This window comes from Xyrauchen texanus, chromosome 48, assembly GCF_025860055.1.
Source record: "Xyrauchen texanus isolate HMW12.3.18 chromosome 48, RBS_HiC_50CHRs, whole genome shotgun sequence".
In the NCBI taxonomy this organism is placed as follows: Eukaryota; Metazoa; Chordata; class Actinopteri; order Cypriniformes; family Catostomidae; genus Xyrauchen; species Xyrauchen texanus.
In genome coordinates this window covers 21,275,659-21,299,609 of record NC_068323.1, presented here as the reverse complement: position 1 = coordinate 21,299,609, position 23,951 = coordinate 21,275,659, and the positions used below count along the sequence as shown (strand labels likewise).

Here is a 23,951-nt window from a genome sequence, read left to right as displayed (position 1 = left end):
AACAGATAATTGGAAAAGAGTGTTATGGATCTTAACCCCATTGAGATTTTGTGGGATCAGCTAGACTGTAAGGAGCGTGAGAAGTGCCCGACAAGACGTCCACATCTATGTCAAGTGCTACAGGAAGTATGGGGTGAAATGTCACCTGAGTATCTGGACAAACTGACAGCTAGAATGTCAAGGATCTGCAAAGCTGTCATTGCTGCACGTGGAGGAATTTTTTAAGTAGTTTAAGAAGATTTTTATTTTTTTCAAATTGTAATAGTAATTTTTCACATGAATAATATCCTGACTATACATTGTGATCAGTTGAATGCCACTTTGGTGAATAAAAGTAACAATTTCTTACCATAAGAGCAAAATCTGTACATTATTCAAAACCACTGGCCACCAGTGTATATAAAATACACTACCCATAATTCTAATGAGAGATCCTTGAATCAGAAAATACGCTGCCCATGCAACTGCACACAAGGCATTGAGAATGACATAGTCAAGTCAGTTTCCCTATACTCCCAATTAACTTGTCATGTCTGAATATTTTGCATTAACTCTTCAAATCTATAGTTTTATACCTACAATCAATCACTCAAATGTATAGGTTTTTGTATTTTTTTATTTATGTCTCTTTTTAAGTAGTTAAATCTCACATTTGCCTTGTCTTTGCAACTTCCAAATAAATGTTGAATTATTTTTTGTCTTCAAATCAAAGTTTGCAATGTTGTGATTCATCTCATAGCTGGTTGGTTTGATTCACAGGTTCACATATATCTCAATAATCTAGCCAACCTCACTAATGGATTAGTTGATGGTACACAGCTTTACCGTTTGAACGTGACCCACTGGTCGTATTACAGCTGCTCGTTTTCTGATGTAACATCACTGTTTATTAACCCCCGTATCTCTCTCTCTCTCTTCTCTCTCTCTCTCTCTCTCTCTCTCTCTCTCTCTCTCATGCGCACGCAATTTCTCCTTGTGTTCTTCATGACACTTTGTGCCCAGACGACTTTTTACATGAGACTAATAGGCTGGCTATATTTGACCATGCCATTAATCATAGCGCCGGCCAGGGACGCTGTCGATGGCTCCCAGGCTCTAAATGGTAAATTATCTTATCTCTGAGCAGGCTAGCCAAGCACAATATTTATAGATGCTCTGTGAGACAGGGATGATGTTTTACATAACCCAATAAAAGCTGCGTGGCTGTCTGCGACAGATATTAAAAGGTAGATATATAAAAATAAAAGTTAGAATGGCATGACGCATGTCTAGGAGAGGACACATCCACTTGTCATAAGCTGATTAATCTTCTGCATAACCAGCAGCTGCATCTGAGTAAATACACCTTTACGTCACAAATTCACTGCATAATATTTGCCTACATGCTTGTTGTGATGTTGCGTTGCATTGATTCAGTAAAAAGGATATTCGATTAAGGAAAAATGAGCGTGGAACTTGATTTTGAGATGAAAAGGGTTCTCTGTACAACAGGTGGTTGAGGGGAGGCTTTAAAAAATAAGTGCTTGATAAGATCTGTCAAAAGGAAAGTTGTTTTAGAGGAGGAGCAAATTGTTACAATTTAAGAAAAGTTTAAGAATTTTTTTCCCTCATGGTAAGGCATGGTAAGTAATATTAGAAAAGTACATTTGGTCCTTTTTGTTTTCATGGTTACTTTGAGCACAATGCTTCAGTCTGTTGCCAGTCGTTTTATTCCATGTCAAAATTAAGAAACTTCTCCAACTGATAAAATATATATATATATTAGATTTTAATATTTATTTATTTTTAAGAAAATTCATCAGAAATGATGTTGAGAGCTAAATATGAATTGCCATTATTACAGAGTAATCTATTATTTTGTAGAGGGCAGTCAAAATGATTTTGGAGGAAAACGAAAAATAAATAATAATAATCATAAGCTTAGAAAGATGGCAGCATCATTGTTTTAGTCTTACACAAAGATAGGAAGGTGTTTTAAAAATATATATATATATATAAAATCAGATGACTTCAGTACCCTCCATTTATATGTCAATGGCGTGAGTCCAAATATCGGAAAACACCTTTTATTTTATTTTTAGAGTGCCTATAAATCCAGAAGTATTAAAGATATCTTAATATTCATAACTAACTTTCCTATTTGTATATCCATTTTTAAAGTCCTTTATACAGTAGTTATATTACAGAAATATGAGGTCCTCAATGTGGCTCTATCTGGAAATTAATACATTTTACCCATTTTCAATTGTTGAAACCAAATGTGTTTCAAATGGTATGAAGCCAGTTTTTCTTGTCCAACATAAAGGTCTTTAACAAAAAGAAATTTAGCTTTTTTATTATTATTATTATTATTATTACCAACAAAAAAAACTGACACTTTATTGTTATAGACCAGGGGTGACCAACCCTGCTCCTGGAGAGCTACCTTCCTGCAGAGTTTAGATCCAACCCTAATGTAACACACCTGAACCAACTTATCAAGGTCTTTAGGATTACTTGAAAATGACAGGTTGGAGCTAAGCTCTGCAGGAGCAGGGTTGGTCACCCCTGTTATAGACAAACCAACTCAACGCAAGTAAGGATTGTTCACATATTTTGACAAGGCATTGGGATACAATGCAACAAGGTTTCTTCTTCTTCTTCTTCTTCTTCTTCTTCTTATTTTAATTTGGCGGTTAGCAACTATTTCTTGTGCATTACCGCCACCACTGGACTGGAGTAAGGCACGGGAGTTACTGTTATAAACAAACAAAATATACCAGCAATTAAACAAATATTGATAAAAAAAAATAAAAAAAACAATTAAGTTAATCTTATATCCTTTTTAAAAGTCCTGTACTTTTCAAAAAAGAAAGAAATCAAAACTCTCCCTTGAACTTCTGTTCAATAGTGTTTTAGTTTCTAAAAACATTTTCTTTGCTTTCAACTCATTAACAAGCCTTTGCCTTGCCTCATTGTATTAATGACAGTACATTATTACATGCTCTACTGTTTCAGGTATATTACTCTGGCAATACTCACAATTTCCATCTCCATGCTTTTTTATTAAAAACATTGTACTATTCAACTTTGTATGACCCAACCTCATCCTAGTCAGCACAATTTCTTCCTGTCTTGATCTGGTTATGTGTATGTCTTTTCCCACTGCAACAAGGTTTGGTGAAGTCAAATGACTTTAAGAATAGTCCTACATGTCTATGTGTAAAATAAAATAAGAATGCTGCCACCTTTGTAAGTATGTTTTTTTTTTTTTGCTCTAAATATGTAGGCAAAAATTTACATTTTTGTGCCCCTCTACAAAATAATACATTTCTCTGTCTTTTGGCTTGACCCAATTGCAGTTGAAGGATAGTAATAGTACTCGATTAATTTATCGAGACTTGGCAAATTACAAAAACTAATCATAATCTTTCTGGACTCGATACCAAGACCTCAGGAAAATAGACTTGTACAATTGCTGAGGTTGTGGTTTCTACACAAGTAGAATGAATTATTCTGTTTGCAATATGATGACTTAAGAAAAGTGAATTCCATTTGCACCTGTTTCTGGAACAAGAAACTTGCTTAAACATTTTGGATGTTATGTAGGTCATAGCAGTAAAGGTAACAATGGTGCATTTCAAGGAAATTCAGTATTTCAAGCAAAAAGGAAAATCCTGCAATCATCTTGTCGTTCCAAACCTGTTTGACTTACTTTCTTCCATGGAACACAATTTTTTATTTTTTAAAGAATGCACTAGTTGATTTTTTTTCTATGCAATTGCAAAGAATGGAAACTGGAGATTTTGAGCTTCAAAAAGGTCTTCTCAAGTCTTCTAAAGCCAAACAATTGTTTTAAGTCTGTTTTGGGATTAACAATACCTTTAAAGGTTGCAAAATAGCGAATAGATTCAAAGTACTATCAGAGTAGGTGACGGCTATGCTTGTGCTACTCAATACCTGAGTTTGTTGTTAATGGAGAAGATGTGCATGCATAAAAAAGCAGCTTGCATGGCATGTAACCATGTCACTTTTGTCAGAATGCAGTGACTTTCGATCAGCACTAGAGACACACTAATTTGTGGTTGTTAACTAGAGTCATTTGAATGTTGAGTGTCATTTGAATCCTAGTGACAATGAGCCAATAAGATCAGTTGTTACAAAGCACATTGCCAAAAATCTATCTGTGACTAAAATATCACATCAGAGTGAGTAATTGTAAACACAACATGATCACACAGGAAATCGACATGCTGTTTCCGATTGTTTTGTACCCTGAAATTGACCTCATCTCTCGAATGAATGACAAGCACCATTCGCCATCCCGTTTTGCATAATTTCAAGTGCTACTCATAGCGCATTACGGAAGAAACCTCCAAGACACAGGTTCTGGTCCCATGGTAACCAGGAAGCAATCTCTTTAATTCTGTGACATGGTTTCTGGTCCAATGGAAACCAGGAAGTAATTGCATTGACCCCGAGACATGAGTTGCTTCTCATTTCTGAAATTGTGCATAATCGTTTCCTTTCTTTGCTTCCTTTCCTCATTTCCTTGCTCCACCCTCTTAGGAAAAGAGGACAAGAGGAATCAAAGCAAGACAGACTTAAAAAATAAAGTCCTGGATATCTCGGCTGTACCAAGTGTACACTTCGCGACGTTCATTCACCCACAATCCCTTCCACATGTCCCAATTTATTTAAAAATTGCGTAAAACAATTCCTTCTGCGTGCTATTGGACGACTGTCCTGGTTTCTTCCTCCATATCTACAATGAACTTGTGGAGGATCAGCACAATTTTGAAATCTATCATTTTGATGCTGCTTGTTCTCTCTTTAAAGTTTTCGCAGCATGACCACGGAAGCGGAAACTTTTAAGACATAGCCATGCACACTTACTAGACCATCTCATTCTAGTGCTGAATGCTGAGGAGGATCCTAGCCTACAGCCTCAGAAGGACTGGTTTAGGAAGGACACAGCCTATCTGGTCTGCAGCCTTCCGATTGAGAAGCATCCATGGGTCCTGGCCTAACGCTAACCAGGAATGAATCACTTTCACTTAGTGTCATGTGTTCTGGTCCAATGAAAAACCAGGAAGCAATTGCGTTTACTCCAATACAGTTCTGACTCGATGGAAACCAGGAAGTAATCGTGTTCACTCTGAGATGTGAGTTCTGGTCCCATGGATACCAGGAAGTAATTGTGTTCACATATACGGTGGTCAGCAGGAAACAAAAATGCAATTTTTAGTCCACTGCCGGATAGGTTTAGGTTTGGGGTTTGGGTAAGGGGGTAGAACTAGTAAAACATGCATTCCTTTTGACTGTATTAAATAATTTACAACTAAAATACAGTTCGCTTTTGCTGTCAACCTGTCAACATTTCACAAAGTAGGCTGGAGCTCATGCATGCCCATATGTTTAGCAACAGTTCCAGCTTCAGCCACTGGGGGCAGTGATTTGATATTTTAGTAAGCACAGACTCATTTCAGCTACAGGACTTTTAACCTGCTGTTTCCGAATTAAAAGTGTGATCAGTCTGATTCCATTATACCTCCCAGCCCTATTTAAAATGACTCAATGCAGTGTTTCTATCCATATTCTGCTATAAATGATCTCTCGATTGGCTATAATAAACTGTGAATACATTTGTTGATGTAATGTTGCTACAGTACGTTTTCACTTCTTCAACTACTTTCCATACTGTTGAAGAGCAAAATAGTTGTGTCACAAAACTGTCTGCTTAAATCTTTTCTATGAACTTCAACAAAAGAGCAACTGTAACCCCAACCTTGCATGAAGCACCTCTTAATATGTAAACAATCTTGTTTGATGGCCAGTGTTTTCAGGCATGAAGTGAAGCTAAGCAGCTAGGTTTAATGTTGTGTCCCTGAGCGCAACTCGTATGTCATTTGTCGTTGAGTGTGCGGTTATGGCAGTCTCACACCATGGAGACTAAAAGATAACCACTATTGCCCTTGTGAACCATGTATGCTGCAAAGTCTGTTCTAGAGGATTTCAGCATGAAGGTACATAACTCTTTCCCTTACAAAACATCTAGAGTTGCCACAAACTAGCTACAAACTTGCCGCAAATTCGGCACTCATTCATTTTCGCACGCAAATGTGCTTTGCGGCAAACTCTTCATTGAGGTCAAAGGTTCATCAGTAGCAGTTGAGAAGAGATTGTTTATGCTTGTCTCCTACTGTTCCTCATTTCATGCGACCCTCTCCATAGCAGTTGGGGTGAGTTTGATTAAAATAAGGACACAGTATTATTGCATTTGAATGGTTTATTTAATATTTCATGAAGTTCTTTTTTAATGGAGTGAGTGCTGCCAATAAACACAATGTTTTTTTCTTCTTCTCACAGGCACACATACTGTGAGTCTACCCATTTATTTGCACTTTTTGAAAACAGTACCTTAGAGAGTGTCTCCGCTGAAGGATGACCCCAATTCATTAGCTGCACGTTGCCTCCACGAGCTTGTTTAAAGCAGAAACCGTTAAACCTGACTGTACAAAATTGTGCCTAATTGTCATTGTGGATGTCTGTCACACATGCATGATGAAAGCTACTATCAGCTAATCTCTCTCTCTCTCTCGCTCTCTCTCTCGTTCTATCTCTCTCTATCTCTCTCTCTCTCTTTCTCTCTATCTATCTCTATCTCTCTCTCTCACCATATTTTTCTCTCTATCTCTCTCTCTCTCTCTCTCTCTCTCTCTCTCTCTCTCTCTCTCGTTCTATCAAGGAGCTTTGGAACATCCAATTCATTTTAGTGAAAAAATTTGTATGGAAAGTCGGAAATTAACAGTTTCAAGAGACCATTCACAGATTTGTTTAATCCTTTCACATAAGTGCCTATTACACAAATCTTTTTATGATAACTTTTTCATTAAATGTTGCTCTTTGTCCAGACTGACCTCACAGTAAAATCGGAAACAGAAGGTTGATTTCTCTTTAGCTAAAATTGGTCTGTGCTTACTGAAATTTGAAACACTGCCCCAAGTGGCCAAAGCAGTAAGTGTTATTGGGTGTATGGGCACGTTTATGCACTAGTTTCAGGGTAAAATGTCCATGGATGTGCGTCAAAATGGGTTGTTTTTAGCTATACTGTATGTAATACCATGAAGAGGGATGCATATTTTATAAATTGTACCCCCAACCCAAACTCCAAACATAAACCTTATCATTGGTGGACTAAAAATTAAAATTTAGGGTAAAAAAAAAATGTAAAAAAATAATGCATTATTCGAATACTTGTCACTGAGAATGGATGTGTATGGATACCCAACACTTGCCCTTTGTTTTAGATATTAGCCTATAGCGTTATTAACCTATATTGTAGCTAATAGCTTTATCACAATGGTAGCTTGACTGTAGTTTCACTACTTGAAATTATGAGTAGCCTATTGTTTTGCAAGCTACAGTTTCAAAGTAGCTTCCCCATCAATTGACTCTACATCCATGCATGTGCAGTACTTTTGTAAATTATACTGCAAATCGTTGCATATAATCTGCAGCACAACTGCATAGAATGCAGCACTCATGAAACATAGAAATGTCACTTCTTTCCCTCAAAAGAAAACATCAAGGAGAAGAGAGTGAAGCTAGAGAGCCCGGATTCCAGGTTGATCTTTGTTCCTTCCCTTGTGTTTATTTCTTTCTTTCATTTTTTCCTCTTGAAGTGGCTTACTTATCCACCTGCGCCAGTGCAACAATGAAGAGAGTCTGTCTGTGCAATTGTGCGGGGAAATCATTGCAACTCAAGGGTTCAGACAGCGAATCTTTAACTCAGGGAGGCCTTGGGGGTGTTTTTCAGCAGCAGCTGTAAACGTGACACACCGGTACACATATTAAAGTGGCAGACGTGTCACTGATTGACTCTTGAGGGATTTTGCTGATGAGGGGTGAGACTGAGTCCCTACAAGTCTGTTAATACTCTTACCGGAGAATACCCCATGCAGAGACTGCTTGGCTGATTGAACCCTCTTGAAAAGAACTGCATACATTGCAAGTGTATGCTTTTCTCTTGTTTTCCTGTAAAAAATATTGAAACATCTGTAGAACAGGATTTACTTGAGAAGTTAAATAACCCAAGATATTAAAGGAATATTTCACCCAAGAAATGAACATTTGCTGATAATTTACTCACCCTCAGGCCATCCAAGATGTATCTGAGTTTCTTTCTTCATCAGAACAGAATTTAAGATATTTAGGAAAGTATTGCAGGCTTCTATATCCAACCAATGCAAGTAAACGGCCACCAATATTTGACGGTCCAAAATGCACTTCCTGGTTACTTTCATAACCTCTGTTCCATGATGGAGGGAACAAGACGTTGTCTCGATGTAGTGACTCTAGGGGTCTGTCTTGAAGCCCCTATACGAAATGCCACAACTAGCTGAACTGTGTTACATGGACTGGTGGTTCGAGATGGACAAGCTGTTGCGTGCCTCGTAGCCAGTCACCCGGCCGTCAAGTAACCTCCCCCAATGCACCTACGAGCATCGTATGGTCCCCACGTATTTCGGGGACAAGTCTACTTCCCAAAAAAGGGGGACAGGCGGCCTCATCCCAGAACTTGATGGGGGAAAACGAGTGGGGAATGGGAGGTCCGTGGGGAGATACCCGGCAGAGCAGCTCCCATTGGAGTCACCAAATCGCCCCCAGTGCTAACCGATGCAGCCTCAAACCTAGGTAGAAGGACCAGTGTGGGGAGCCGCTGGGGTGGCTTTCCCTCTGAGGAAGGAAAGCCGCAACTGCGACGTTGCCATGGTCATGTTCTCGCAGTGAGGACAAGACCTGTCCACGAACACCGTCTCCACGTGGGCAGCGCCCAATCACGTGAGACAGATATTGTGGCCCTCGAAAGTGGAGAGGTAACTACCGCAACCAGGAAATGCCCATAGACGGAAAGGCACCTTTAAAAAGAAGCTCAGTCAGTGCCACTCTTTTAGTAGGAAATATACTCTTTTATTAGGAAGTATGTACTGTACCCAGGGGCGTTCTCTGCACTCCACCAGTGCACGAGGTGGAGAAACCGCTGTAATGCTCCGTAAATCCAACAGCTTGTTGAAGAGGTGAATGGATCGGCAGAGGAATTCAGCTTGATGAACACAACCACTCGGCTCTGAAGAAAAAATCAGAATGAGTGGTTGCAAGCCAGCACCTTTTATACCCGTATGTCTGGGGAAGTACATGCAAATTCCACTCGCCAATTCCCATTGGCCTTTTCTCAAAGATCAGAGGTGTTTGGGGCTACCAAGAACGACCCATAGTGTCACTACATTGACACAACGTCGAGTGAGTAACAGATAGGGAACTATTCCTTTTAAAGAAAGTATAGTGAGAGCTTATGACTAAAAGAAGCAAAAGCGATTGTACAATGAAAAATCATCTTGTTTTCCCTTTAAAGTAAGTCAAAGTTACGAAAATTTCTACGGTCAAAGTACATTTTTCTAGTCAAAAATTGTTGATTGGTGTGATATTGTTCTTGTGTAGAGCTTGAGAAGTTTTTTTTTTCATCTCACAAGTCTTCTCACAGTTTTATGTCAGATTTGTGGGAAAATTGTTATTTTGAGTCTGTTCCCTTCACTGATTTGGTTGAACTGACAGTGTTGGGGAAGCTTGAAACTGTAGCCTCAAGCCTTAAACTACTCACAAGTTAAACTATAATCCAGCTACTCTTTAAATAATAAAAAAAACATTTACAGTAGCTGCACTGCAAGCTTCTAATAAAAAGTAGCTTCTTAAATCTTTTTAATAACATTACTGTATTAAAATCCAGTTTTGAAGTCTGTGTTTTTAAAGGAATAGACTTGCTTGACTTGATGCAAGATTCTTATTGATCCATTAACTACGGTACTCTTTTTCAATGTGCAGAAAACAATGTGGCTGGCTTTCAGGGTCTGTCTGAAGCTTTCAGGTTCTGAAAGCTCTGGAGTTTTATTGTGCCTGTGGTCTGAAGGGGGTGACATACCGTGAAATGTACTTCTCTGTCGGCTCTCAAGGCCAGAGTGGATGAAATTACCTGAAGCTCATTCACTCTTTTAGTGCTTGCAGTTGTTTCAAGGTTGGGTAGGAGGATGAATTACAGGTCCCTGTTGCACTTTATCTTTAATTATATGGCTTGCCACAGAAAACGTTAATGTACAGTGTTGTTCAATCAAAGAACCAGCTCATACCACAGAAATACCAACCGTACAAATCAGACTTTGCTAGCCTTAGAAACATGGAAGATTAGAGCCCTATGATTACCTTGATGTTATAAAACACGGATGGCATCACAGCATTTTGTCACAAAAATAGAATGAACTGTTAATTAACTGAAATGTGATATATTTTGATATATAATTGAATGCAATATTATACTTCAATTTAATTGCTACATTTTCATTTGATTAAAGCTTTATGAATGCAGTTGATTTGACACTGTTTGATAATACATTTCAAATATACAGTAGTAAAAAGAAAACACACATGCACACACACACACACACACACACACACAAACACACACACGTTGGTGCTGCTATCATCATGAGGACTCTCCATAGACATAGTGATTTTTAAACTGTACAAACTATAGATTCTATCCCCAAAACCTAACCCTCACAAAAAACTTTGTGCAATTTTACATTTTCAATAAAACATTGTTTAGTATGTTTTTTTTAAGCGATTTGAAATATGGGGACACTAGAAATGTCCTCATAAACACACACACACACATACATATACTGTATATGTGCCTTAGTCGTCTTTTTTTCTTTTTTTTTAATAAATAAAAAATATGTGTGTTTTTAGCTTAACCTGGGATAGGTTCTGCAACAAAATACAGCCAGTTGTGTAGAAAAGGTTTATATAAAGGGTGTCTATTGTGTTACAACTGATTTTGAGAATGGCACTCTTGATTTTACTCAAAGATCTTGCATTGCATACATATTTAGAAAGCGTGAGGATACGTTTGCAGAGAGTAATAAATGGCATTATAGGAAAGGTTATGTGGATAGCCCTTATATGGAGATGGTTTGGGCAAGCATTATGAAAACCACTAATTGGGTGTGTCACACCTCCTTTTTATAAAATTATAATAATCCAGATTTATTAACATTAGAACTGGGAAAATAACAAATTTATGTGCCTACACTCCTATTGTGATTCCATCTAAAATTTTACATGAGAATCTTTCGTATAAACGTATTATAAATTTACCCTAGGTCTAGTTTTTCACATTGGCTACAGTACAGAAACATGAACGGAAATGCTTTGATTGCCAACATGATGAATTATAACCACAGACGCCACAGAACTGTTACTCATCATTGTGTTATACTGTAATTATGATCAGATTATGAATTGTAGGGCGCTTGTTTATGAGCTTGAAATATAGCAGAGGCAGTAAAGCAGGTGTTACATATGCAAAGTGCTCCAGAATCAGTCCAAAGCCTTCCTATTGCATAGTCACAACACCTTGTTGACATTTGAGCAAGCATGACTAACCAAAAGAGTCGTCCTTACCTATATTAAGTAGCCAATGAAAGCATGTTTTTTCAATCACAGCCTAACTATTTCCTCTGCCAGATATATTTTCAAAAAAGGCTGGTTGGTGTTTGTTTCCTTACATAGTGATCCCGAGCATAATCGCACAATCATATCCCTAGCAGGTGCAGAATGTTGCACTAAATCTCATTATGTGTCGTTTATGCATTCATTTGCATAATCCCTGCCTACATTTGCTTTCTGACTGGAACATCCGTAATTTAAATGCACAAGGATTACCCTACAACAGTTTTCAACTCGACGTTGAATTAAGAAAAAACTGAATTGAGCACACTTGTGAACGTTAGTCTCTTTCCATGTTCGTGGTCAGCATGTCAGCCACCTGTGCTGTTTAATCGCTTAAATTGCACATGTACAGCAGGTGCGGACATGACAAAGGTTGTTCATTTTGGGCACAGATGCAAGGCCTGCAGGTGTCCAAGAAGTGTAAACTTAAATAGACTTATGTAAACAAACCTACAGATATTTACACCAATCATTGTGTCCTGACAAGGTGCAACAAGGTTCCTGTAACCTGTAATTGTATTATCAAAAGTGAAAATGCTGCACAACTCTGCAAAGCTAATAAGAACATGTGTGGCATCTACAGAGCACAACAGCCTGGTTCCAGAAGACCAAAACATTTTTAAATATGTGTTACAGCGAGGCACTTACAATGGAAGTGAATGAGGGCAAATTGTTTAATGTTAAAATACTGTTTCAAAAGTATTGCCACAAGACATAAAGGATATGTGTGTAAACATGATTTTAGTGTGATAAAATCGCTTACTAACCTTTTCTGTGTAAAGTTACCATGTTACCATGACAATGTAATGTCAAAAAACCTTAAAACGACTGAAAATAATATGATTTATGTTCACTCTGCTTGTGTTCATGCTGTTCTAAACTAAAGTGTAAGAGCAGTGCAGATGTGTTAAGAGCTACTGTATGTCTCTTTTTACATCCATTTTTTTATATTACATATGTTAGCCAGCAGGTGGTGGCAAAAGATACTTTTTGTGTGTGTAATATGATCCAGTTGGTGACATGAAGTGAATCTGTTAGTCGTTGTTTACATACAACAGCGCTCCGTGATCCCTCATATTACTAAGGAAAATATTACTAGGAAATAGCTTTAAACAGCTTTAAACAAACAACTTCAGCATTAAGGCTGTGACACAACAGACTGATTGATTACAGAACTGAAGGCGCTTACCTCTTACTGGAGTTTCCACATTGAATACATACTGTTTAAAATGGCAGAGGACATTGCGGTTTCTATAGGGAATGACTCTTGTGCACGGCTACCACGAAATGGAGAGGAATACCCCACTTGGGCACCTATTTTACCACTGAGAAAGCTGATCTTCAGAAAGCTTACAGCCTCTCTGCTTGGGAGTGGCAACAGGTGATCACACGCTCCGTTTGTCTCTCTCTCTCTCTCTCTCTCACTCACTCACACACACACACACACACACACACACACACACATCCATTTATCCAATAACTTGTTAGAAACAGTACAAGCCATCATACTATTTCTGAAGTGAAATTTTTGAATTACTAACGGCGGTTTGGACGCATCATTCGGTTTTGAACCAGCAACGGCAGATTCTGATCCACGACGTAAGAAAGTAGTTTCATGCACAAATGCGTTTTTATGACCGTACTCAGTTTTTCCTAATTTTTTTAAATTTACTTGTTCATGGAAATTTTGTATATAAGCAATATCACACTTGTGCTATATGGCCATAAATCAGCACTGCTGTAATTACCTGTGGCCAAATCACAGCAGTGCTGATGTAGGGCCATATCGCACTCTTGCTCGTGTCATATTGCTTAAATAACTGTCGATTGAGCGTAACTTGTATTGAACCCGGAACATTCCATTAAGTGGTCTTGTGGCTTTGTCTTTTTTGTCCCATTTTCAAATGCTTTTTTTGCTATATGTCTTAACTTGTTAGTAGTTGTAGTTCTGAAATTGATTGATTTTAATGACTCTAATCTTTTGAATCCATTCATCAAAAAGTTTCATCCAGTTTTGTTCACAGATTTGATCTCTGATTCTCAGGTTGCATGATTACACCTGTAGGTGGCAATAAGTGAGTTTTTTTACAAGCAAAACATTGGCTATGTTCAGAATGGAATATTAGCTTCATGAACCCTTTTTCAAACTACCGGGTTTTGGAACGGAAGCGACTGCAGGTTAAACTTCGATAGCGTTGAATGTAAGTGTATAATTGATAATTTTTATATAAAAAAATAAATATAATATAATTTTTGCTTACACATTTGCTCCAACATTGAAAGAAAAATCCCACTATTACATTTCCACAACTTTTCAAATGGATAGAGAAAAAAAAGAGCAATGGATTAAGACAGTCAGAAAAGAGAAGATGGCAAATTAACTGTAACTCGCTCAACAGCTGTATTAGAAACCTCATTGCATCTGCGGTATATCAGTGGAAAAAAAATACTAGTTACTTCCTCTTTCAGTCACAAACTGCATGCCCAGATATTCCAGTTTTAGCTTTTGTGAAATAGCTACCATGAAATAAATGCATTCCATATGGAAAGAATTGGAGACTCCACAATGACTCCACAATGACATTGTTCTGTATTACACCAAAACAAAGCTGGTGCCATTTATAAATAAAAATGCATATTCAGTGAGAATACCTGATTTGAATATGGCTCAGACTCTGTAGCCTGCATGCAATGCTTAGTTTAGGATACTGCGCATGCATGAGTTTTGACCCATGTTTAATTCAAGGGGCTGTTTTATTTATGCCATCTGCGGCCTTCCCATGTGGATTTAGGTCAGGTGCCACTGATGTTGCAGTGATGTGGCAGGATGTCTCTTTTACCTTCACACTGCATACGTGTGCATACAGTCTGGGGTATTCATGTGCATGGAGTTAAATGCACATCAACATACAGTATATACATGCATCATCAGAAATGTGACACTTATATGTGTTCAAACTATTTTCATGTTTTTGATGGCCGTTAAATATAAATATTAGAAAATGTATAATACAATGTGTACATTTGTAATGTATACAATACTTTTGTTTTCTAAGGAATAGTTATGCCATTTTAAGCATCCCAGACTGCACACTGAATGTTATATCCTCATCGCTTTTTGAACAAATTTGAACAAAGGCCCCAACCTCAAGTATTAAACTTTGACACATACTGTAACTTGTCCCGCATATGCAAATTTTTGGACTTGACTTAAATTAGATTTTGTAAGGCCTGAAATGTACTCAATGCCAGTATGTGAAAGCATATGCTTCTAGCCATACAAGCACAAATGCGGACATTGTTACATTTTGAAATGTGCCAGAGCGAAATTCATAATACAACACAAGTACACGAATGCAGATGCTTCTAGCAACGCAAGCTCAGTTTCATACTCTGTTGCATTCCGAAAAGTATGTGATTAATAACACAACTAAGTAAAATATCGCAGACACTTCTAGCTATGCAATTTAAAGTTTGTATGTTGTTTTATTTCAAAATGCATAAGGCCGCAATTCATAACACAATGCAAGAACATGAACGCAGATGCTTCTATCGACGTAAGTTAAATTTCACGCACTCCGAGTTCCGAAATGTGTCAGACCACAATTCAAATCCCAACACAAGTACGTCGACGCAGATGCTTCTAGCTACGCAAACACAATGTTGTATGTTGTTGCATTTCGAATTGTGTCCGACTGCAATTCATAACACAACACAAGAACATAAATGCAAATGCTTCGAGCTATGCCAGCTAAATTTTTTACATAGTTGCATTTTGAAATGTGTCATACCACAAATACGTGAATACAGATGCTTCTAGCTACAAAAACTCGATTTCGAACACTTTTGCGTTCCGAAAGGTGCCAGACCGTGATTCATGACACAGCCCAATTACGAAACAGCAGACAATTCTAGCAACGCAAGCTCGATTATGTACGCAATTGGGTTCCGAAATGTTCCAGATTCCAATTTATAACAAAAATGAGTATGTGAACGCAGATGCTTCTAGTTCTAGATGTGAAAGTTCTATTTTGTTTGATGTTGTGTTCCAAAATGCGTCAGACCGCAATTCATAACACAACGCTAGCATGTCAACACAGACACTTCTACCTATTCAAGCTAAAATGTGTACGTTGTTGCGTTTCGAAATGTGTCAGACATGACACAATACAAGCATGTCAACACAGACGCTTCTAGCTACACAAATTTGATTTCAAATACTGTTGCGTTCCGAAATGTGTCAGACCGTGATTCATGACACAACGCAAGTACGAAACAGCAGACACTTCTAGCGACGCAAGCGCGATTACGTTAGCAAATGGGTTCCGAAATGTTTCAGACTGCAATTTATAATATAAGACAACCCAAGTACATGAACACAGATGCTTTTAGCTTTACAAGCTCGATTTTTATGCTGCTGTGTTCCAAAAAAACACAACATAATTACGTGAACGTAGGTGCGTCTAGCAATGCAAGCTCGATTTTGTAAGTTGTGTTTCGAAATGTGTCTGACCGTGATTCATAACACAACGGTAGTACGTGAACGCAGGCACTTCTAGCTACGCAAGCTCAATTTTGTTCATCTTCAGTATACCTTATTACATTTACATTTAAGTTTCTTTGTATTATTATTATTTTATTATTATTATTGTAATGCTTCCAAATCCTAAAAATTTCCAGGTTTAAATTCGATTTCAAATACCATATTTTCAATGTGGTATGAGACTTTTGGACACTTTTGTGAATGTTCCTGTTGTTCAGGTTGTTATTGAAATTGATAGTTGCGAGAGAAGAGAATAAATTGGTCTTTTGGAACACGTTCAATAAAAGTATGTTTTTGTGCAGCATCCTTTGCTTGTTTTCCAGCTGACTAACATTCTGACACTAAAAAAACAATGCAAGAAAATGTGCCTTGTAAGGGGAAGAAAAGGATGTTTGGATGACATCTGGCTTTGTCCTCTGGGTGGTTCAAGAGCATCTCTATGCCTGGAGTACGGCTTCCACGATTGTGTTTTTAAGCGGTGCCAAATGTGCTTCCTTCATCCAGTGTGACTGAAGACTACATCACAGTGCAGCTTGAGTCGACTCCTCTGTCTATATGAATGGCACTTTATATAAGTCCCATCCTGTCTGAAGCTGCTTGACATCTGTGAGGCGTTCAGGAACACTTTCTTGTGGTGCGCGTAGGTTGTTTTTCATTCTTCTATTGGTGCGATTCACAGAGCACTTGAAAAAAATGTGCATTTTGAGGATTGGCTTTCAAAAACGGGGTTTTACTGGCAAAAAAGAGATAGTGCTTAGAAGTGGGTTCAATCCTGGGTTGAGTGTAGATGCATAGCAGGCACAAATCTCAGATTAAAAACACAACATGAAATGGATCTTTTAGTGTCTATTCCAGAATTTCAGATCTTTGTGTCCTTGTCTGATGGAGAAAAAAGCAGGAGGAAGACACAGCATCACAACACACCATGAGGTAAAAAGGATAGTTCACCCAAAAAATGAAAATTCTGCCATTATTTTCGATTTTCCTCCAAAACGAAATTATTTTCTTTCTTCTGTGGAACATTTTCTCTCCATTGAGCTCTTTACCGAATCGCGTAGTCTGTGAGTTTAATAGATCAAATGATTAGTGAACAAATCATTCAGACCAGTTATGTAAACCAGATCAATTGAATCATCTATATATATATATATATACTTTTGAAGGCTTATAGTGCAAAAGTCTTAAAATAGCACTTTTATGATAATGTCATGGTGCTTTTTCATTCTTTTTGAAACTTTAAAGGACTGTTAAAAGCATTTATCTGTTTAAATTGCATGTTGTCAGAAGGTGGTAGGTTGTAAATGTGCTTGTCATTATTACCAGTGACAATGGATGTGGATTCAGTGTGGCGTAATATTTGTTTGAGGTTTGCAATAGCAATCACATCACATCAGATATGATCAATTTCTGATGTTGAAACGCTGGTCATAGTAAAATCAGAATTACTGCGCCTCATTTTATAAAACACAAGCAGATTATCTCGATAAATTGTCTCCTAAACTTCTTAAAATAATTAAAATGTTTACATTGTTACAATGCTATGTAAACCATCTGAGCCTTACAGAAATCCACACTTATTTTACTTTATAAGGGAAATGCTATTTTTTTAATAATTTAATTATCTTCCCTGAGGAAGATAAACTGTTAAAAACACATTTCAGCAGCTGAATGAATATCCTCTTCCGAGTTGTACCTTGACAATGCATCTTTTAAAAGCAAAGCAATAAACATGACAATGGTAAAAGACATGTTCTATGCAACAACAAAAAAAAAAAAAAAAAAAGACATAAATACATACCCTTTCGTGTTATTATTGAAAATTATTGGTAACACTAGGTCTGTTTCTCTCACTCTCTGTTTTCGATACGAACTGTGCGGCAATGGGCGGGGCCAAGGGTGTGTTGACATGATCTGGTATGTGTAAATACAACTGAGCAATGTCTTGTGATGTCACAAACACACCGTTTTGAAAAATGAGACTGGGAGTGGGAACTATAAATGCTCTTTTTAGACTGGAGAGGGAGTTTTAAGTATGTTATGTATACATAGTTCTACTTTAACAACATGATATTTTTAGAAGTGTTTTTAGACAATTCTTGTACTTTTGATTTTCAATCCCTCTCTGATGTTTTACAATGTCTTCTGATGTAAAACTCAGTTCACCGGAGAGCTCGGCAGAATCAGTGTTGCTCATTTATTGAGCTGTTTATTTCTGGCCTGGTCTAGCTCTGACTGAGCCATTATTAGCCCAAATCACATCCACAAAATTCTCCCTCTCTCTCACATCTTATTCTTCAATTCTAGATGTCTCAGATGAGAGAGCATGTTAAGACTGAATGCTCTGTAATTAACACTGATCTACACTAAACACTGCTCCACACAAGCAGCTAAGTGTGTGTGTGTGTGTGTGTGTGTGTGTGTGTGTGTGTGTGTGTGTGTGTGTGTGTGTGTGTGTGTGTGTGTGTGTGTGTGTGTGTCAGTCTGTATTTGAGTCAGAGACTCATCAGTCTATACATAATTTTGCTGTTTCTACAGAAAACATCCAATATAACATTTTCATCAGATACTTTATTCAAAGTCTTCAAATCGTATTTTTCTCTTTAAACATCTTATCTTTAGGATGTAAGTGCAATTAAGTGCTAGAGTCTCTATCCGATAGAGAAAAATGCTTTCAGAGTCTTTATATGGAGTTAGGATTAAAATAAGGTGCATTTTGAAAAGTTCTGAGACCAGTGCAGACAGCACACTGGAGGTTAAGTCATTCACTAAATAGAGAGCAAGGGAGCATCCCATGGCTTCCCTATGCAGCCATCTGCATTCACTCCTAAAATCTGACCAAAAGTTCAGTTTCAGGCTGCAGATGATGTTTGGACCACTCAACATGCTTGGCAGACATGGGACAATGATAATCAGTACATAGATTCAGAATTTATAATGTATAATTTTGTATTATTTAATTATTTATTTTTCTTTTTTTTATTCTCTCCTCAATTTAGAATGCCTAATTCCCAATTCGTTCTAAGTCCTCGGGGTGGCTTAGTGACTCAATCCGTGTGCAGGAGGATGAATCTCAGTTTCCTCCGCGTCTGAGACTGTCAATCCATGCATCTTATCATGTGGCTTGTTGAGCGCGTTACTGCAGAGACCTAGTGCGTGTGGAGGCTTCACACTATTCCACTGAGAGCGAGAACCACATTATAGCAACCCATGTGACTCTACCCTCCCTAGCAACCGGGCCAATTTGGTTGCTTAGGAGACCTGGATGGAGTCACTCAGCACGCCCTGGATTCGATCTTGCGATCTTGCGTTGAATCAGAATAATTTATGCTAATTTCTGATTGGTAAAATGCTTCAGCACTGGCTATCACTTGTTTGTTTGACAGTGCAAAGAGATAACATTATGATTTTGTTGCCAAAATAGTATATATATATATATATTTATAGTAAAACCAGTTTTATTTCTATAGTTTTTAAATTGTGCTTTTCCCAATAAACATTGTCCCAAAGCAGCTTTACAGAAAAACAGCTGTAATGTTTGTGATGTCTCAAAAACATGAATAGCCAACACTCCAGGAAACATAATGAACACAGCAGTCATGCTCGGGTCCCAGGAAGTACAGTCCAGGCAGTCCAGGTTTATACTGTATTGCAACTGCAGTGAACACATCTCACTGGCCTAAAAAAAAACTGATGAAAAATTAGGTGCTAATCTGTGGTGCGTAAAGGTTCGTGTGTCAGTTCACCACATTTGCACTTTGGTTTTGCAAATGAGTTTGATACCCTTGGAAGTTTTCTCAAATTTTTCCCTTTAAATATGCATGGTAAATGTTTATTTATGGTAAATGCTCCCCCACACTGGCCAAGCTGTTTAGGCTTGCCTGTTGTTATGAATTTAGAGGGTTTTGGTCACTTGTAAGACCATCTTGTCAATTGCTAAACCAGCTAAACACCAGTTAGGGTTTGGAGACCAGATAAACCAGCTTAAACCAGCTTAGACCAGCAAACCAATTTTGGCTGGTTTAAAACTTTCTCCAGAAGTAAAATTTTAAAAACACATCTCGAGACAGCTGCATTTTGTTCAGTTAGTTCTACTGTGACTCACTTTATTAGCACAAGATATAAGAAATGGTAAACCCTGAGTGGAGTCGTAGTGGAGTGATTACAGAATGCTTTGTGCCATTTTGGAATTGTTTTTCTGGGTAAACATGCGCTAGATGAACATCTTTGACCTTTGTGAAAGGTCTCGCTGCTTTTTCAGCCTCTCTTTCCATAAAAAGACACCGTGTCAACTTCTATAAGTGCCAACTTTTAAAAACACAGTTTGAGACACCTGAATTCTGATGCATTGTCTCATGGTTGCATCGTTGCATTGTCTCTCATTGTCTTTTTTTTTTAGTTCAAGACGCAAGAAATGGAAAACCTGGAATGGAATTAGAGCTTAGAAAGCTTTGTGCGATTTTGGAACTGTTTTTCTATGTAAACATGCGCTAGATGGACGTCTTTGACTGTTGCGATGCATCTCGCTTCGTTTTCTGCATCTTGTGCCATTACAACAGACATAGACACTGTGTCAAGTTATAAAATGCTTTGCACATTTTTGGAATTGTTTTTGTATGTAAACATGCACTATACTGATGCTTTTTTCAGCACCTCATTGCCTCGTTTCTAAGATAAAAACATCTTTTGCTTGTGACCTGCATTTTGATCCATTAGATGCACTGTAACTCTATTTTTTAGCTCAAGAATGTTATGAAGTGAAAAGAAAACCTGTGAATATTGAAATAACGAGAGTGGACTGATATGGGGTATTCTCACAGGACATATTTAGGCATTTGGGCATTCACTGGTTTGTAATAATTTGTCTATGTAAACATGAGCTACACAGACATCTTCGACCATTATGATGCTCTAAACACATCCGTTGTGTGCAAATAATTGATATACAATTCATTCTGCACATGTTTCATGAATGAAGTCCATTGCCTCCATTGAAACTTACCATGACCTTCCTAACAGACTCTGAACTCACAGTATATTAAAGATTAAACACATCAAGAATATCAGTACTTACATACTTGCCAGAGTACCGTTAACAGCCACATGAAATGGATATTTACCATTGTGCTAATGTGATATGACCAGAGCATGAAAGCCTTAATTATAATACTCTGACTAGCTCATTTTTTTTCATACAAGAAAAGAACATGTAAGAGCTGTCCTCTCAGGCAATGAAAGCTACTCAAGTTGTATAGGGCAATTATCATCCATTTCATTCATACTTTTGAATTCTCCAACAAGAACATCAACATTAAGTGCCTTCAGCCTGAACTGACCTGTTAGAAAATTTAGTTTTTTTTTTCTTCATGAATACCATACCAGAGCTTGCTGAAACTCCTAATGGACTACATAATTTATGAACTGCCGGCATTATGTATTCATATCTGTTTTCAGGTCTTGATAAAACCATTTTCATTTGTCATGTATCTTTGGAGAATTCCCCAATATTGTACCAGAAATAATGTTTCCTACTTGTATTTCCTTACGCTTTTTTCCCCTCCAAAGCTCTACATCCAAACTACCACGCTGACCATCTCCATGAACCTGAGCGCATCCGTGGCTTTGGGAATGCTCTACATGCCCAAAGTCTACGTCATAATCTTCCACCCGGAGCTCAATGTGCAGAAACGGAAGCGGAGCTTCAAAGCCGTGGTGACTGTGGCTACAATGTCCTCACGGCTATCGCACAAACCAAGCGACCGACCCAACGGCGAGGCCAAGACCGAACTATGTGAAAACGTGGATCCCAACAGTAAGTAGCAAACCTTTTTATTCGCCATTGCTGAGGGATGTATGCACTGATAATGTACATTTGCTCATGATGAATACAAACCACTTTTTCTGAAAGAATTTGTATTGACTGTTATTTATGGAAGAATAAAAGTTTTTTATGGAAAAATATTTTCCCCTATCCCAGTTTAATTTACTACAAGCAGGTTAATTTCACGTACAGTTGTCAGTAGGGATGTGCCCAAAACCTCATTGAGAAAGGCACGAATACTTTCTGTATTCATTTTCTGTAATCTGTTATTAATCAGAATAATATAAAAAAATATTAGTATGACTGATTATCTAAGAAGCACAAGAATAAAGCGGCATTTTAAATAAACACACTTTGATTTCAGATCAGATGGGTGCGGTCTTAACTCGTTTGCCGTCTCTGTTAAATATGACATAATTTACAGTTTCCACTTCTTGAAATGTTTGATAATTTGTCACACGATTCACACATGATTCCCATGTATTTATTTATAGCTTAAACTTGACCACAATGTTAAATAATTGACCTGAAGAGATTTTAATTCGGAGCTCGTCCATCTATCTCTTAAAGTTGACCACATTTATAGCCACATCAGCAATTAAGGTAATTATCTTGTTAAGACTTTATTCCGAAAAAAAATAAAATAAAAAAAATAAATAAAAAATGGCCGTTTCAGATAGTTTTGATGCACTTTAGTTTTAAGCCCCACCCACATCCGGTTCTATCCGAATACAGATAATGGCTTCGCTGCACACCCATAATTGCCAGCTTTTCACCCAGCAAATACTGGATGCTTGAACATTTTGAGCACTTCCCCCTTGAGCATCTCACCGCTAAAATGTGGCAAATAGGCACCCTGTATGGGACGTCTTCATTTTGGACAAAGTATGGGACATCCTGGCTAACACAGGCAGTTGCCAGCCCTAATTTCTTCTAAAAGTATAACACTCTTTGGCGTAAATATTCCTAAGTTTGTTTGAGTGGCAGATCCAGCCAGCAAAGCAATACCGGTTCAACCAATGGCTTGAGTTTGGGGCGGGATTGTCTGTTTTGCGACCAATGGCAGATGAGGGGAGTATTTGGGAAACCTGCTTGAAAACAGTGTTTATTTTTGCAATTCCATTTGGTGGTGCTAATGTCGCAGAATTTTTAAACGAGCTTTAACTCGGTCTAATAAATTTCTTCTAATTAAAATCTGACACATCAGGAGGAAAAGTTTTGACTGGTGTGGTTGGGAAATTTTGCCAGAGATACTTAAAAAAGAAAAAGTGAGATTTTGGATCACATGAGCAGATGGAAGTTATCCCAAATAAATAATGTGATTTTTACACATTATTTTGCATGTTTTATGTTTTGCTGCATTTTTTTGCAGGATCATTTTATTTCATTTGAGGATTTTAATGCAACAAAATTGTTTTTGTTTTTTCAAAAATTCCTCTTCCAAGAGGTCTTGCTTTTTGCAAAGTCGCTTTCGCATAAGACCATTCCATCATTGGAGTTGATAAAAGAGTTCCATATAGCACTTGAAGATAGATTAAACTGAACTTTGCCAATAAATGATGGCTGTTTCACAAATCACATGCCTGAAACAGAGCGTGTTAGCCAAAGCATCGCGTGAGGCATTCAGAATTTCCACTGAATCCCTCAACAGTGCAAATGAATAGGCATCTAAAGCCAGATTGTCAGATTCATCCGCCAATCAGATTGATTTATTTGTTCTTGGTGGGTGCAGTCTTTAGGATATGTCCCGGTCAAGGCCTTCTAGCTGGCCTTGAGTGACGCAATCACACATTTAAGGAATGTGCTTAATTCAAAAGCGAAGTGCGCGAGGGACAAGACCAGTCAGAATTTAAATCACAGATATTGTTTTCCAGGCATTATAGACCTCCTTGGTAGATTCATATGAAATAAATATGATTTTTGATGTCCGTCTTATTCATTGTGAAACTGTGCTTTCTTAATGGCATGAACCGCACTGATGGCCTTGACTTAAAATGCACTGGCCGCCATTGATATAAATAATGTTTGGTTTGATAATGCAGTTTG

The 23,951-nt window shown here is 37.7% G+C and overlaps 1 protein-coding gene across 2 annotated transcripts in view; it reads left to right on the top strand.

Annotated features, from left to right (window-relative positions):
* LOC127639362 (metabotropic glutamate receptor 7-like) overlaps positions 1-23,951 on the top strand; it is a 281,396-nt gene that overhangs the window by 245,066 nt on the left and 12,379 nt on the right. For both annotated transcript variants that reach the window (XM_052121319.1, XM_052121320.1), the window contains exon 9: positions 21,650-21,896. In XM_052121319.1, the coding sequence (XP_051977279.1) occupies positions 21,650-21,896 (247 nt within the window). The remainder of the gene's footprint in view (positions 1-21,649; positions 21,897-23,951) is intronic.